At 47.1% G+C, this 17,179-nt stretch overlaps 2 protein-coding genes across 8 annotated transcripts in view; one reads left to right on the top strand and one right to left on the bottom strand.

Moving 5' to 3' along the window:
* The first annotated feature begins 4,956 nt into the window (after nucleotides 1–4,956).
* Nucleotides 4,957–7,035, top strand: cxcr5 (chemokine (C-X-C motif) receptor 5). Of its 2 annotated transcripts, XM_027021068.3 has the most exons (3): nucleotides 4,957–5,004; nucleotides 5,214–5,317; nucleotides 5,944–7,035. In XM_027021068.3, exons 2-3 carry the CDS (start codon nucleotides 5,270–5,272, stop codon nucleotides 7,033–7,035), a joined length of 1,140 nt encoding a protein of 379 aa, XP_026876869.2. In that variant the 5' UTR covers nucleotides 4,957–5,004; nucleotides 5,214–5,269. The 2 variants fall into 2 exon arrangements, with proteins under 2 accessions (XP_026876869.2, XP_026876868.2); XM_027021067.3 differs by lacking the exon at nucleotides 4,957–5,004 and having other exon boundaries at nucleotides 5,183–5,317.
* Nucleotides 7,036–7,572: 537 nt separating this feature from the next.
* bcl9l (bcl9 like) overlaps nucleotides 7,573–17,179 on the bottom strand; it is a 31,880-nt gene continuing 22,273 nt past the window's right edge. For 3 of the 6 annotated variants that reach the window (XM_035525029.2, XM_035525030.2, XM_035525032.2), the window contains 6 exons: nucleotides 16,633–16,758; nucleotides 13,211–13,388; nucleotides 12,875–12,959; nucleotides 9,920–12,305; nucleotides 9,481–9,723; nucleotides 7,573–9,287 (listed from right to left, as the gene is read on the bottom strand). In XM_035525029.2, the coding sequence (XP_035380922.1) occupies nucleotides 8,089–9,287; nucleotides 9,481–9,723; nucleotides 9,920–12,305; nucleotides 12,875–12,959; nucleotides 13,211–13,388; nucleotides 16,633–16,758 (4,217 nt within the window). In that variant the 3' untranslated portion in view covers nucleotides 7,573–8,088. Of the gene's footprint in view, nucleotides 9,288–9,480; nucleotides 9,724–9,919; nucleotides 12,306–12,874; nucleotides 12,960–13,210; nucleotides 13,389–16,632; nucleotides 16,759–16,859 lie in introns of all 6 variants that reach the window. The other 3 variants (XM_035525031.2, XM_035525033.2, XM_081716011.1) reach the window with 2 other exon arrangements.

Genomic DNA, 17,179 nt, shown 5'->3' with positions numbered 1-17,179 from the left:
TGCTCTTCTGAGTGAGCTCCCATGTTCTCCTTGAATTTATCAAGATTTGCATTAAGTATATGGACTTTAACGGACACCCTGCAGCCCATTATTCCATAGTTCTTAATCAGAGTCTGAACCAGCTCTGCATAGTTTTCATCCTTTTGATTGCTTAGGAAGCTGCAAACCACTACAACAACACTATTCCAAGCTGCTTTCTCTGTCCTATTCAGCTTCTTGGGGAATTTGATGCACTCCAGGATCTTCGTTATCTGTGGTCCAACAAAGACACCAGCTTTGGCCTTTACCTCAGACAGCTTCGTGAGGAGATCTTGGAGGTACTTGAAAGCTGACAACTCCTTATCTAGACCCATGACAAATTGTTTCATGAGGCCTCACTTGTTGTGCAGTGGTGGCATCATCACTTAGCGGGTGTCCACCAGTGGCTGGCACTTTATGTTGTTCTTACCCACAGAGAACTCAGACCACTGTGGCCTGTCCTTTCGCCAATAGTGCGCCTCGGTGTCCCAACTGAGAGAAAAAAAAATAAAGGAAATGTAAAACTGCCTTGGAGGTCCATAAGGAACAACCCCATTTTAAAGTCTCTGATAACCTCCCAGACATACTCATTATACCTCAAGGTATGTAGCAACACTGGCGTACTCCTCTTTGAGGTGCACAGAGTAAGCCAGAGGGAGAGATGGGAACTTGTTCCCATTATGAAGCAGAATGGCTTTGAGGCTCCCGGATGAACTGTCTATGAATAGGCGCCACTTGTCCGGGTTACAGGTGATTCCTATAGCCTTGATTAGACCACCCACATTGTTGCAGGACCAGAGTTCATCTTGGTGCCTGAAGAAGTTGGAGAAAGCTTGGTGATGCTTCCTCTGATTTTTGACTTGCACACTTTCATGTAACAAGTTCCACTGCCTGAGCCTAGATGCCAGAAACTCATCATTGGACTTGATGAGATCAAGGTCTCTGATCAGATCATTGAGGTCTTTTTGGTCAGGGAAGCATGACTTCCTCTCCTCAGCTATATCTGTGAAGTTGTCATCTGGATCGGCAATGTCTTCCTTGTTGTTTGACTTGCCGCCCTCTGCTGAAGTTGGCCGATCTCGCTCAGGAGGAATAGGTACCTAGTACTGGGGTGATCAGTGAAGGAATGTCTGGATACCTGACAGGCAGAGGTGGGTAGAGTAGCCAAAAACTCTACTCAAGTAAAAGTACTGTTACTTTAAAATAATAATTAGGAGTAGAAATAGTCATTTAAATTATTACTTAAGTAAAAGTAAGAAAGTATCTGTTAAAAACACTACCAAGTAGCAAGCAACTTCGCTGGAACTCATTAAATAACACCGGCCAACAAAATATATAGATATATGTTTATCCCACATATGTGGTCTTCATACTTCTTTTTTAAGTTAAAATCTTTTAAAAGATGTTTCTCTCAGGCATGTTTTTAAGTGAATTTTAGAATAGGTTTATATTACTTATTCATAAATAATGCTGTTATTACACCTGAAATATGCACACTCTTGAATATCTCTCTTCATTGTCCAGTAACAGTCTGTCGACATTAATGGACTCAACTTTTGTTACCGATTTTCACAGGCTTGCTATAGCCTACATAACGATATGTGAGTATAATGGGTTGTCCTAAGTAGACAGCTAAAAGCACTTTGTAAGATCACGTATGTGAGATGGCACATGTGTAGATGTAAATATAATGTAACAAAACTTATGGCTGATAGAGAAATTTTGAAAACATATTTGGATTCAGCGTTCAAAAATACTTAATAAACAGCTGTTTTTCTTTGCTCTAGATCTTGTGTTACGTTAAAGGGAATATTTCACGTGCATATAACGTAAGTCACAAGCATCACATTGTATTTGATGATCATTTTGTGATTAGTACAATCTGTGGGAATATTCCGAGCTCTTGCCGAAGGTCACATTTTATATTTAGTTATATTTACATTGCAATTAGGCAACAGATTTGTCAGACCGGCTGGCTAGCTAGGTTAAATATCCTACGTTGTCTAGCTTACAACTGCGCCTCTATGTAGTCGAAAGAAATATCAATATATAAAGTCAATGACAAAATGTAATTTTATAACCTTGAGTTCAGTTCAGCTGCTGCATTTATGTTTCTGCTGCTTGTAGTTTATAGCTACGGAGCTAGCCAGACATGTTTTATTAGAATATCACTGATATTGTGACATTGCCCACACTTTACTTTCATATCAATAATGCACATTATGAGATTTCGCACACAGATATGTGAGCCTTAAAGAAAAGTGTGCATTGTGAGCTACTTTTCACAAGTGTAATCATAAATACGTCTGTTCGTTGAACATTATGTCTGTCAGTCTACTGTCTAGTTGTGTAACAGTGAAGTAAAGAGGTGACACTCAGTGATCATCTTGATGGATTTCACTATCCTCCCACACTGGACAGGTTGAGGCGAAACGTGCAAAATGTAAAAATTATTTTAAAATGTAACGTAAGGAATGTTGACGGATATAACGGAGTAAAAGTACATTTTTGACATTTTGCCAACGTTCATAAGTAAGAGTAAAAAGTACCCTCCTTGTTGTTTTAACAACTCTTAAAAGTACAAAAAGTTCAAAATGTTCAAAAAGCTACTTAAGTAAATGTAACTGAATAATTGTAGCGCACTACTACCCATCTATGGTGCATTCTTGCCAGTTTGACCTTTGGAAGGGTCCATCATGTAGTAGTAGCAATTGCTTGAGTGGTCAGTCGGTTCCTGCCAAATTCTTCGTTATAGTAAACCTCACAGTTCTCGTTTCTTCTGTACCAGCCTTCAAGAGTTTTCTTGCAGTGTTCACACATCTAATGAAGTGCCCACAGTTTGTCCCAATCCCCAGCGGGCATGCAGAGTATGTGTTGTATTCCTTGCACATCTTTGCGGATGCTCCTTAATGGAATACTTTTTCACTGTTGTCTTGCTAAATTGGCCAAAGACGTCTGCCAGATGCATGCAACCCCTTGATTCCATCTAAATTAAATGTAGCCGTGTGTCCACTGTCCACTTACTCAGCTGTAACATAAACTGAAATGGCACCAGACTTATACTGCTGTGTATACTACTACAGTCCCTGACACTTCTAGAAAGTTCTAGAAAGTACTGGACAGTTCTATAAACTTTTCGAGAGTTCTCATTTTCCGAAGATACTAGAAGTCTACTCAGCATTGAATGTATTGCAAATGTGGAAAATAGATAACTTCAAAACATCAAAGCAACATTGTCCTAACCACAAAAGCAAAGTTTATGGGGAACAATAGCCATTTTTCTATACATTTTAGGTGCAGTGAATTAAAACCACAAACCTAGTAGCCAGGAACAAGAAGAAAAAAATTGTAATGTAGTGTATTTTAAAACGTGTTGGGCATATCAACACAGTCTACACATGTACACTGCACATAAGCAATATACTACACACATGCATATAATATATTAATATATTTGTGAGGTAAGTAAACACATAGGATTTAGTGTAGTAATGTAACTGAAGCAATTTCAATTTGACTTATTTTAATGCACAGTAGTCCCCACAGGCAATGAAGAGATAGAAACCTTCAGAGCTGCATCTAGTGGAATTCTGAACTAGTAGAACATGGTCTGTATGGGAGTTGTTTACTACGGACCAGTAGGATAAAATATGTGTGCTAGAGTCTGTGAGGGTTTAAGTTAGCTCCTAAACAGGTCTACTGCTTAAAGACTGCAGGTTCACTAATGCAGTCTATATGAAAGTGCCAGCTGTTACAGAAGCACCTGTACAATTTCACAGGCTTTCACTTCTGAATTAATTACATCATTATTATTATTATTATTATTATTATTATTATTATTATTATTATTATTATTATTATTATTATTATCTTAGTTTTCAACTTGTCATGGGTAATTTGCTTTTTAGGCCCTAGCCAACATCATAGAAGTGAATTTAGGCTTGACCAGTTTGCATTCTGATATTTTCTGTAACAGAGCTAGAGGAAATATTGTCATTTCCGTTATGGCTAACCACTAGAAGTACATAATAAGAGATTGAGATCTTGCATGAAGAAAAACCTCAATCTCAAATGAGGAAATAAGACCTCATCCAATCAAACTTTAGAGATTAGACAAATTATAAATTATTGGCTAATTTTATCTCAGAAGCATGCCTTTTGTAAAAATTTGTTGTCCAGTATTATTAACATAATTATACCCTTTAGCAACACACAAACCATCGTGTGAATTCCATTCTTTAAACTATCATCATATTAGCAATGGTCATGGTTATAGATCTTCTGTGTTTAGGTGAACACTTTGAGTCATAGGGTCTCAGTGTCATTTAACTTTGACAGGAACCTAAAGCAGAGACTAGCTCCTCTAACAGAACAACGCACACACACACACACACACACACACACACACACACACACACACGCATGCACGCACGCACGCACGCACATACACACAGGCACGCATATTTGTAATGCATAACAATGAGATAAAGATCACAAGAGTATATAGAATTATTGAAAAATATGGAAAAAAATAGGGATGTATATATGGAATGGATGTATGTTGGAATACAATAAAGTAAAAATTACATACATAATTAAATGATGTATACATATAACACTCTTTATAATACATTGAAAATCTATTATTTTTCAGTGATTTGCATGTATACAATATGATCTAATTGCCTGCGCATTATTACTTGTAGTTTTATTATCATTTTAAGACAATCACCTTATAATGTCTGTAGGAACACTGACATTGTGCATTGCAAGAGCTGTTTTGTTGTTGCTGTTGTTGTTTTGTTTCTTTTTATCCTTTTTTGTGCATTTCTGAATTTGTTGAAACTATACTGCCAGAAATGTTCACAAACATGCAAAGCGGATGGACAGCAACTCATTAAAACATCAGAAGCCCGTTACTGCTTTCTCTTTGTGATTGTCAAAATGGATAATGGATAATGTCTAACAGCGTCCATTCATCTTTGTGTTAGTAGATATGAGATTGTTATTATAAGTATGATCCTTCAAATCCTAGTTGTTTGATCTGTCTGAAATGTTATTCAGCAAGTAGATTTGTCGAAACGGAAAATAAATTCTGAAATTGTATGTGGGTGTGAATTTAAAAAAACAAGAGAAATCCAACAGCTGGAACGTACTTCCTGGAAGCACGGCTGATTGGCCTTTTGTTCTTATAGGTTCTTACTCTACTTGAAAAAGAAAAAGTCACACTTGGAAAATAACAGATTGATTAATGATCAATGACGAGATGAATGATATAGTGGATCGGATCATCCTGGAGGTGAGTGAAATTGCTGAAAATTGATTTTTTGTGGGAGAAATCAATTAGATAATGACCGTACACTATCTGGTTTAACTCCTTCTGATATTACCACATTGCTTATCTTACCATCCAGTTCATATTTGTTGTTGTATTCCTTCTAGATTATAAACACTTGGTGAATTACTGTGTAGCACTACACGACAATGAACAAATTCAGTGCATTGATGTTGAAATAAGCTTTACAGGAATTGTTAATATTTAATATCTGTAAGTGAATGTGTAGAGTAATATTGTTATGCAAGTATTAACTGTTAGTTCAATTAAACTGGATGTTTATATTTGAAAATGAATCTTAAAATTAATATATAAAATGTTTTGCAGCAATTTTCCAATACACTTTCACTACTTGTTTTCATATGTAACTGACAGGAAATGCCCTTACTGATAGTTTCCACCAGCACAGGTGGCAGACTTCATGAGACTCTATAGTCTTTTGGACACCATAAATAAGCAATCGTGATAAAGGGTTAAATCATGTACATGAGTGTAGACAGTAAAAAAAAAAAAAAAAATATCACAAATTCAAAAAAAATTATCAAAGTTGATATCTTAAATATGTGTGTGTGTGTGTGTTCCCTAATCAGTTACCTGCTTATAATAACAACTACTTTCCTGAGTATGAGAATGCCTCAGAGAGCCCAGTGCTGGGAAGTTATACATGTGAAGAGAGAGACGACACGCTACATGTGTACCACACTGTGGTGCAGCCTCTGATCTACAGCATCGTGTTTCTGTTGGGCATAGTGGGGAATGGCTTGCTCCTCACCGTCCTGTTACAGAGACACGCTTGCCTGCGCATCACCGAGATCTACCTGCTGCACCTAGCCGTGGCCGATCTGCTCCTGCTCCTCGGCTTACCGTTCGCCATCACCCAGGTGCTGGGGAGCTGGGTTTTCGGTGACTTCCTGTGTAAAGTCATGGGGCTGCTGAACCGCCTGAACCTGGTGTGCGGGAGCCTGCTACTGGCGTGCATCGGCTTCGACCGCTACCTCGCCGTCGTGCATGCCATCTCCAGCCTCGGGAGCCGGCAGCCACGGGTCGTGCACCTCACCTGCGGCCTGCTCTGGCTCTTCAGTCTCGTCGTGGGCATGCCCAACATCGTCTTCCTCTCCGTGGTGTCTACGGACCATGGGTCGTCGCAGCTGCAGTGCCACTTCCACAACCACCACATCCACGCTTTCAACTGGACCATCGCCAGCCGCTTCCTCACCCACCTGCTGTGCTTCTTCCTGCCCCTGGTCGTCATGAGTTACTGCTACATCGCCGTGGTGATCACCCTCCGGCGCAGCCAGCAGAGTCTCCAGAAGCAGAGCGCCATTCGCCTGGCCATGCTGGTGACCGGGGTCTTCTGCTTGTGCTGGCTTCCGTACAACTTGGCCCTCCTGGTTCACAGCCTGGTGCAGCTGAACATTCTGACCGAGGAGAGCTGCGAGGCTCGCCGTGCGCTGGCTCAGAGCCTCGTGCTCACAGAGAGTTTGGGTTACATGCACTCCTGCCTCAACCCCATCCTGTACGCCTTCGTAGGGGTGCGTTTCCGCAGCGACCTTCTGCAGCTTTTGGCCAAATGGGGCTTGGGGTCTGCCTGTGGCCCGCTGCTACGAGTTGGAGGTCGGAGGAGGGTGTCGGTCTCTGATGCAGCTACCACCAGCACCACCACCACCAACCAGTACATATGAGAACACCATCCAGGAAGGAGGGATTCTGGAGGAAGAGTCGGAGTCTCTAAGACTGAGAGTCTCTGGCTGATCACTGAATCATGAGAAGATTATCGATTCCTCATACAAATCTGAACTTGTTTCTCTCCGTGTTTATACCGCAGTGGTGATCAACAATGCCTAACCTTCCTCTGAAGTTTAGCTTCAACCCTCATCTAACACACCTGTCTCTGCTGCTTTCTGCTCACCCTAACCTGAAATCCCCCAGCGTCTGCGTCAGGTGTCTGTACGAAGGGAGAGCTTCCAGCTTGCAGCCTTGGCTATGCAGCGAGTGAACTGTGCTTTGGGACTCTTTTAGCCTGCGCTTATCTGGTAACAGCTTTAAAACACTTCACACTGAATTCTGGGCTCATGCTCACTAATGTTTGATGCAGAATAACCAAATGAGAGATCTGTAAAATTAAACTGATCGTATTCTCTGCCTGACTGCGTCTCGCCTCTTTTTTCTTCCAATTTACATCCCCACACTTTGCCGTCACCAAGCAAAACCATGACATGTTTGAAAACCACGACAACGTGTTTGAACAGACTTTTTTCTTATTATTTGTTTTTAGACTTCTATTAAACACAGTTATACAGAACAGTTGCAAACAAGCACAAATCGCATCTTATATACAGCAACTAGATAGAGATTTTATATTTATATATATTTATATATTCCGTTGCACAACAGTTTGGTAGCCCGAGAAAATGGAATTAGAAATTGAGGTCTTTTTCCGTTACCTCCTTTACATACAACAAACACGTTGACCTGTGAAATATACATATTTTACAGACATTTTAAAAAATGGCTTCATAATTTGTTGCTTAATTGTAATGACTTCCCTATATTTAGCCTTTTATCCCATTGTCTATCTCAGAATTAAGAGATTATTACTAATAACAATAATATTAGCATCTTGATTGCCACAATCAATAAACGTCCATAAAAACATGTTATAACTGGAAGTAACCCATAAGAAAAGAAAAAAAAGTTGTTGGTTTTTTTTTTTACAGAATTATAGAGAAAGATGTTCAGAAGGGCATACTTCCAGGTCCATAGCCCAGGGGACTATCCAGAGACATGCCTCTCTGTCTGATTCCCTGGGGCCCCATCATCACCGACTGTGGGTGTGGAGGGACCATCATGGGCCCCTGAGGGGACAAGAGCGGCCCCTGCTGGCCAAAGTGATCAGCGGGAATGCCCATGCCCCTCTGCTTCGCCTGCATCATCATGAGGTTCTGCTGGGTCATCAGGTTGTGTGGGTGTTGCTGTGGCGACATCATGCCTGGCGGCGGATGGCCCTGGTGCGGGAGGAGGCCGCCCGCCATCATGACCTGCTGTTGTTGATGAGGGTGTGTCTGCTGTTGCTGAGGCATACCTGTCCTACCCAGCAGGTGTCCCGGGTGGCATATGGGGCCTGGCCCCATCCCGCCGGCTGAGCCCATGACCCTGGAGCCGGCCTGGGCCATGACCATGCCCGGGCGCAGCCCGCAGTGCGGCGGGTGCAGGGGGATCTGTTGCTCGGCCATCATGTTCTGCAGGTTGGCGATGTGTGGGTTGGAGGAGGGCGCGGCGCTGTGTGGGGGTCCGGAGGAGGAGAGCTGTTTCAGAAGCTGGGTGGAAGGGGTCTGCTGGGGCGGCGGGCCCGGGTGGCCGGCCTGCGGGGCCTGAGACATGGCCTCGCTTTTGGGGAAGTACTGCAGCGTGCTGCTGGGCTTGTCGGACGGGATGATGCGGGACAGGTCGAACTCCGGGATGCCCGTGTGCGTGGGCCTGATGACCTCGCTCAGGTCTGGCCCTTCGCCCATGGGCATGGAGGGAAAAGCGTCTGGAGGGTGAGGGGGCCGCTGGTGGGGCATGCCCTTACTGAGAAGGTGCATCTGCTGGGGGGGAAGGACGTCATCCGGAGGCGGGGGGTACTGTTGCCCCATTCCCCCGATCGGGGAGTGCAGAGGCCCCTGCATGCGGGAGAACCCACCCATTTGGTTTGGAGGGTGCATGGGTGACACGTTGCAGTGGCCTATACCATCTGGAGGGCCCCCTCCACCTCCCATCATCGCTGGCATACCCATAGGGTTAGGCGAGGGCAGTAGTGGCCCAGAGGGATCATGGGATAACTGCTGAGCTCCCTGGAGGACCATTCCCATTGGACTCTGAGGGCTGCTTGGAGGGCCCATGGAGCCCTGGGAGGACAGAAGCATATGTGTGGTCTGGTGGTTTACCATGTTTCCTGTTACAAAATAAACCAGAACATGAATTACATTCAGCAGGTTTACGTTAAGGTGGCTAGGTGAAGTATGGCTGTGGTTCGACTCATCTACGGTCATGCAAAAACTGCTGTTGACAAAAGGTTTTGATAAAGAGTGGAAGTGAATAAGCAGACGAAAAATCTAAATGAAGAATCACTAAAAGCAGTTGTGCACCTGGCATGCTGGCTCCAGGAAGGAGAGGCCGATCTGGTGCCATCTCATCATCAGACGTGGCAATTGTCTTGATGGCATCGTGATAGAGCGGGGTGGAGGTGGGCATCGCGTACTTGGACATCTGAGACATGATGAGGGACAGAGGATTCTGGGATGGGGGCGCGTCTGGGGACGAGGTGAAAGGCATGCTGGGAGGCTGACTGCTGGGAGTTGAGGTGGAACTCCTGGGTGGCAGGGACATACCTGAAGCAGAAAACAGATGCTGAGGTGCACTTGTGCATCTTGCAAAATAAACTTCAGCATAACCTATAGATAGTATTCAGTAACACAGAACCCCCAAAAATATTCAAAAGGAATTAAAAAAAACCCAACACATATTTTAATGGCTTGTTTTGTGTAAGGATTATTACAGTATCGTTTTGCCGTAAACGTTCTTTACCTGTCTCAGTGGAACTGCTCCCTCCGTTGCCCACTCCTTTACTGCTGGGCGGCACGCCAGGGCTGGGCAGAGCGGTCTTGGGTGAGGCAGTCCAACCTGGAGAGGCCACAGGCATGGCTGGAGATTTGAGGTGTCCGGGGGAGCCGGACGGGGATCGGAGCCCCAGAGACGAGCCCATGACCTGGGGGGACTTCATGGAGGTCGTGGAGGGTGTTCCTGCCCCAGAGGCTGCTGGCAGAGTAGGGTGTGGTGGTCCGGAGGACTGCAGCTGCGTGGGAGACTTCAGGCCCGGTGCAGAGGGAGAGGGCATGAGGGGAGAGGGCTCCTGACTAAGGGAGGGAGACTTGAGCTGGTGGGGCGGGGGCATGGCTGGGGAGCCCATCGGGTTGACGCTGATGGAGAGGTCGGCCGGATGGCGCGGACCGAGGTCTGCCCCCCTTGGGCCGGCGTCCATGGGCAGGTGGCTGAGCCTTGACGTGCCGCTGATCTGGGGAGGACCTGGCTGGTCAGGCCCAAACATCTCCGGGCCTGACTGCTGGAGGTAGGGTCCGTCCCCCTGCCCTCCTGGGTAGGGGCCCTGATTGGGGAACTGAAGGGCTCCGTCTGGGCCTGAGACTATTCCTTTGTGGGCACCAATGCGGCCATTCTGTGCAGCCCTGATGCGGGAGATGTCCTCTGGGCTTAGCATGTCCACCCCAGGCCCTCCTCTAAGCTTTTGGGCCAGCAACTGCTGCTGCTGCAGGGACAGATTCATGCCGACATTCATATTCAAGTTCCCCCCCAGAGACGAATCGACTATGTCTCTCATTAGAGAGCCAGCCCCGCCCGCTCCGCCAATGGGAGAGCCCATCATGGCCCGAGAACTGGGAAAGTCCATTGGGTCACCTCGAGAGGGGGGACCTCCTCCCATGCTAGGGTTAGGGAAGCCTGGCCCACCAGGATTATCCATCATCCTGGGTCCTCCCAGTCCAGCCTGCTGCCTGGACAGCTGCTCCAGCTCCAGTCTACGGAGCCCCTGGAGCTGGCGTTTCTCCATGATGCGGAACATTTCCTCCCTTGTTAGGGGCCGATCCAGATCCCCCTGCATGTGCTGTGGGGGCCCGCCAGGACCCACAGCAGGATAGCACCCATGAAACGAACCTCCTCCGCCCATATTGGGTGGCATGTCGTCCAGCCAGCCCATTCCTGGCCGGGGAGGTCTTTGCGCCCCTAACCCTTCCATGGGTAAAACTCCACCAGGGCTTCCTGGGTATCCGCCACCACCGGGGTGCGCTCGCTGCATCTGCCCCAAAAACCTGGGCCCCCGTGGCCCCTCCTGGTGCATGTCCATCATCCTCATATTCCCACCCATCATGGGTCCCGGGCCCCACTGCTGGTCCCCAGGCTTGCTGTGATACGGAGGAGGCGGGCCCCGCATCACGAGGTGCGGCCCGCCCGCCATGCCCATCTCGGACATTATCCGGAAGTGCTGGGGGTGTGCGTGGGGGTTAATCTCCTGCTGCCGCCGTTTCTCCTGGTAGTACTCCTCTTGCAGCTTTCTCCAGGCCATCTGCTCCGGGGTGAGCCCCTCCTGGGTCAGCATGGGCCCTGCGTCCATCCCGGAGGGTGACGGGAGGTGGTGGTGAGAGGGTAGGATGTGGTGTGGCACCATCAGGGCGTCCTCCATTCCTGGCCCACCGAGGTTCTGTGTTTGGGAAATGATTGACTGCAGGGGCTCCTCGTACTTCTTCAGTCCGTCCATAGGGGGCATTCCGGGCTGCAGGCTGCTGGTGTTGCCAGTGTTCCCCCCGCCGTCTTCCGCGTCTTCCAGGCCTCGGCCCCCGTCGCCGTTGTTGTTGTTGCTGACGTTGGCGCCGTTGTTGGGGCCCCCCGTGTCTCCATGGGTACCTCCCGCCCCGCTGCGGAGGAGCAGCCTCTCTATGTCCCGGAGCGTCTGCAGTGAACGTTCGCGGTGCTCCAGCTGCTCCTTAGACAGGCCGTCGGCAGGCCCCTGTGCCCCCTGCTGGCCGTGTTCACCCTGCAGGTGCGCTGACAACACAGAAGGGCTAGCGGTGGGAGAGACGCCTGCGCCAGGGTGGTTTATCGTGCCGGGCCCGTCTACTACCACGGAGCCTGAGCCACCCACTGGCTGGGGGCCTGGCCCCCCAGGATGAACCGCCCCGCTGTTACTGTGGCTGGGGGTACCGCTGGTGTGAGCCTGGGGAGGCTCGCCTTCTGGGTGTCCAGTGGAAGAGGGAGTGCCTCCGCCAGCCAGGTGCCCCCCAACAACGCCGCCCACGGAGGCAGGCCGAGGCGTGGCGCTCTGGGATTTGGGCGTGCTGATGGGAGGAGTGCTGCCTGAGTTGAGGTGCTCTGATAGGCTGGGAAGCTTCCCAACTCCAGTACACTGTGAAGAGAGAACAAAAGAAAGAGAAATGTGCAAAGATGAACCTCAGTAGTATTTAGCAAAATAAACCTTACAGCCTTAAACATTCCTATGGCACTTGAACTTCAGAAAAAGAGAAAGTTTCTAGAAAAATAAAACTTAAAATGTGTCCGAGTTTATTTTAATCTTGATGCGATGCATTATTCCCACTGAAATTCTTACCATCAGAAACGGGAACAAAGTGAACGGATTTAAATAGACATTTAAAAGTGGCCTCCCACGCTAACCAACACCTGCACACATAGATTTCATCACACACCCACTTTCCTTCCTTCCTCTTTTAGGGGTACAATCAAAGCCATTTATCTTTATTCAAACAAGCTTTCCGCCAATCTATACACTAATGCATGGAGAAACCTCTTGTGGATGAGAACGTGATGCAGAAAATGCGCATAACCGCAGCTCCGACTGTTTGCATGTCTCTGTGTATGCGTGTGTGTATGCATGTGTTATTGTGTGTGTATGAGTGTCTGTGTTCATGTGTGTTGAAATAAATGTGTGTGTGCATATTTGTGTGTGTGTACACACACCTGGTCCAGTTTGGTGCGGGGGACATTTTGCTGGTGAAACAGGAGGATAGAGTCCGCATGGCCATGTACAACTGCTTCAGCAGCACTGCGACACACACACACACACACACACACACACACACACACACCACCCACACACGCAAACAGATGCACATACAACCCAAATGCACACATACAAAAACACATGCACCCACACACAAGCACACACAATGGTCTGTGACACATCTGTATATATTTCCAGTTCCGGTTCGAAAGCTTCCCCTCAACAACACCCAAAATCTCTGCACCAAAGAACAATCTTCAACATACAAAAGCCAGGTATGTGTAGAGCCTCACCTGTTCGCTAGGCTGGTGGTGAAGACGTACACTACTTGCTGTGAAGGGTGAGAGGACAGGTCAGCACGCAGCCCGGGACCTCGACCGCACCCTAAAGCCGGCCCACCCTGCTCACTGACTGAGCCCACCACAGACAGACCAGAGAGGGACTGCCCAGGGCATGGCATCACACGTTCTCCTTAGAGTGAGACAGACAGAGAGAGACAGAGTGGGGGGAGATGGGGTACACTGTCACTGTTTTATTCTTGATGAAATCACATGACATTTAGATGAAAATGGTGCTTTTTCTTTGTTGTTGTTGTTTTTTTTCTTCCCAGAGTGGATGATCATTTGGAAAAATAAACATTTGTGTACTAAAATAATTTGTTATAGACCTAGTGCATTAATTATCTCAAAAGCCCCAAGAGTTTGCGGGCAGAAATCATGGAGATATGGTGCAATTCAGGAACTGCAACCAGCTCTGATTGAAAGCCACTGCAGTCAGTTCCAACATTTCCTGACCTGGCTTTGAGACACACACACACACACACACACACACACACACCCGCGCATGCACAGGCACACACACTACATCACACTATATATTATACATTATGCCTGAAAATGGAATTGTTCACGCTATAGCCATTTAGAAGGGAGAAATGCAGCCACTAGGTGGTGCTAAATACCACAGAATCATTCCAGGGAGGCTTTGGTCACATGACCATCGCCTGTTAGTTTGGCTTTTGTGTCTTGAAATGATGCCTGCAGAGATACAAAATAGAGTGGTTCATGAAAAGCAGCCTTTGTATTTCAAGGCCACTGAGCATTTATGAAAAACAAGGGGTCAGAGATGACCTAAACGAGGGGTCACGTAAAGAAATGTAGCTAGTATGCTACAAAAAGCACCTCCATTTCTCTTCAATATCAGCCACTTTTCAAAATGACACGGGGAGGTGAATCACAGCGCATTCTTACTGCAGTGACAGGATTGATTGAGAGTAGTAAATGATGATACGTGTGTGTGTGTGTGTGTGTGTGTGTGTGTGTGTGTGTGTGTGTGTTGCACCTCTGTAGTTTTATCCCACTGTCACGGGCTCTTAAAGGAGAACTAACTGCTAACGAGGATTTCAGCTCATACAAAACAAATGCAAGTAAAGCAATTCTGGGAGAATAAGAAAAATGTGCTAAAAAGCACAATTTGGCGATTAATGATGATGTAAATGGCAGTGGAATATTTGCACGGGCTTGCCAACAAAAGCAGCAACACTATAAACACTGCGGATATGCCAAAGAACTCGCTAACACGCTAACATTTATCCAGCTACATGTCCCTATACCAGCAACACCCACCGACAGACAGCCGGACCTCCCCAGCCACCGAGCTTACACCATCCGCTACGTCACCAGCTGGACCGTCTCAGATTTGTGACATCTTAATGACGTCTTTTGACATCTTAACGAGAGTGCGCACGAACACAGGTGCAAGCATACATTCTCACTGATGTATCTACAGTCGGGGCCAAGGCAGACAGTTTTATGTAGACTGGGCCACAATCCGCTTCTGCACCAAAGTGCACCGTAGGAATGCATTCCCAGCTGAGATGAGTTCCTGGAAATCTGGCATTGGTGACTCCGGGAAAAGAAAGGCTCCTACGGCAGAGGCAGCAGACGACTCCCAGCTCTCAGTCTCATGCCCTGTACGCTTGGTGCGCGTCCTCAGGCATGAGCAACCTGCTAGAGCCCAGGGTCCGGACTCTCTTAGCGAGCAGAGCTGTAGTGGGGCTGGCAACAATGTAATGAATTAGAGGGAGGCATATAAATAAAACAATTTAGCAAGTTCGCTTGAGATATGAAACCTGGGTGGAAAGTTTTAGGAAAGTAGGAAAATGGGGCGAACTCACACCCGTATATGATCTCAAGATATAACTGGGAAGGTGTGCAAAAACAGAAAGCCATTAGTCCTCCCTACACACACACACACACGGTTCTCTGATATCATGTGATATCATGCATTAGGCATGGTTGTTCCAACAAGATTTTGGTCACCACCTGGTCAGCACACCTGCATTTAGCACTTAAGATGACATCAGTGTTGTGTCTAGAAGAGTAGCACTCTGGAATTACTGCTGGGGAAGTGAATGAGATGAAAAGGATAGTGAAAAGGATAGTGATTGGGATTACGAACAGGATAGTGACTAGGATTGAACAGATTGGTGACCAGAACAATACGCAGAAAGGGGAACTTAACAGTAAGTGGGTGGGGAACAGCACAGTGAACAGGACAATGATTGGGACGGTATACTGGACGGTGCACTGGATGGTGTTCTGGACGGGACATTCATGTGCCTTTTCCTCTGGCCTCTGAGAGCTGTTGTGCTTGTTTACTTATTTATTCAAATCCAATCCACACAACAACTGTCAGGATCGTAATGAGCGGATTTTGATTTCTGAATGAAACCCAGGTCCCTCAGTCCCAGAGTTTCCCTCGCCTCCCCAGATCCAGTCAGGCGTAAAACCAAGAGCGACCCGTTTTTAGCCGGACCAATCAGCTCGCTGTGGTGAGCTACAGGGGCGTGCCAGTTGGTGAAGATATTTGAAACAGAAGGTGCAGAAATAGAAGACGTTATGATAACGGCCAGACGTCTTGAGCTTGGCCTTGGCAGAGCTACGTTGGTTACAGCAGAAATAGGGCGCATAACTGAACAAAAACCAGCAACTATCTGCTTTTCGGGAATCTTCTAGACAAAAGTGTTTGTGCTGTACTCCACGTGGAGTTCCAGCCTGCTCGTTGCTAAGGGACAGGAAGATAAGAGAGTGTTTGCTTTTACCTTCAAAGTTGCTACAAGGAAACAGACGGGAAGGTTTGTGAACTGCGGGATGGTTTCGCGGCCCAGATGACGGGACCTGGACAGACACGTCTCCAGGCATGACACCAAGGAGAGCCTGTGCCCGAGGAGCGCTGCTCGTCTGCGTCCAGCCAATCAAATAACCACAGGCAGCGTGACAAGATGGAAATGGAACTGTTGTTCGCAAACAGCAGTGACCGACAGTGAAGAATCGGCAAGCTTAGCTCAGGAGGGCGGGGACGCGGCAAGACCACAATCTGCAACCAGCAGCTAAAGGCTTCGGGACAAAAACTCTGAGGTCACAGAGTGAGGTTGGCACATTCCATCACCACTGGCTCAGTATAGGAGGACCTGGTCCCTGGGGGAAAACCTAAATAACGTGAACATCCTTAAGTAGGCGCTCTTAACCACAACCTCCGCCTGGTCGCACACTCACAAAACAGTTGCAACCAAACATCTGTCTGTGTAGTTTTCGTCAATAATCTAGTTCCGAGACTCACAACTCACAAGACACGTGTTAGTGAATAGAATGTTTTTTTGGAGGAGCATGTAATGTTTGTGTGTGTGTGTGTGTCTGTGTGTGTAAGAACTTACTATGTGTGTTGGTGGGGGGTTTCTCCTCGTCTTCCTCGCTCTCAGCCCCCGAGCACCACTCGTCTCCACTGTAGGGCTGCTTCTTCTCCAGCACACAACGCCGCTTGCTGCGCACCACGCCCTCTACTGGCCACCAGCAGAAAACAACACAAACTCAACAAACGCAAACTCACAGATACACAAAGGCAGAGATGCAACACTTGCGTGCTACATCTGACGGAGCCCACCTGGCAGTGCGGTGCAGTCGTGCACCCACAGTCGTGCAGACCAGTCGTGCAGACCTGTGTGGCTGGGGTGTGCATGCTGAACACCGTGACAGACACACCGGCCCCGAATCCACCTCAACACACTCCACACAGCATTTTCGCACAAGTAAGGTAAGAACTGCCCACCATGATGATACGTGTGTGTGTGTGTGTGTGTGTATGTGTGTGTGTGTGTGTGTGTGTGTGAGAGAGAGAGAGAGAGAGAGTGAATACATCACAAGCCCTGACCTAACCTACTAGACCTGTCCCGAACAATCAGTAGCAATCATGCTTGTTCATTC

Source organism: Electrophorus electricus, chromosome 6 (assembly GCF_041902795.1).
Source record: "Electrophorus electricus isolate QZ-2024a chromosome 6, ASM4190279v1, whole genome shotgun sequence".
NCBI lineage: Eukaryota > Metazoa > Chordata > Actinopteri > Gymnotiformes > Gymnotidae > Electrophorus > Electrophorus electricus.
Note: the sequence above shows the minus strand (reverse complement) of the source record. Positions and strands in the feature narration are given on the sequence as shown.

Excerpts from the sequence above, each read along its gene's own strand:
- cxcr5 (XM_027021068.3), top strand. The coding sequence starts at position 5,270 with ATGATCAATGACGAGATGAATGATATAGTGGATCGGATCATCCTGGAG. Across the intron at positions 5,318-5,943 it reads TGGATCGGATCATCCTGGAG|TTACCTGCTTATAATAACAA; the intron begins GTGAGTGAAATT and ends TTCCCTAATCAG.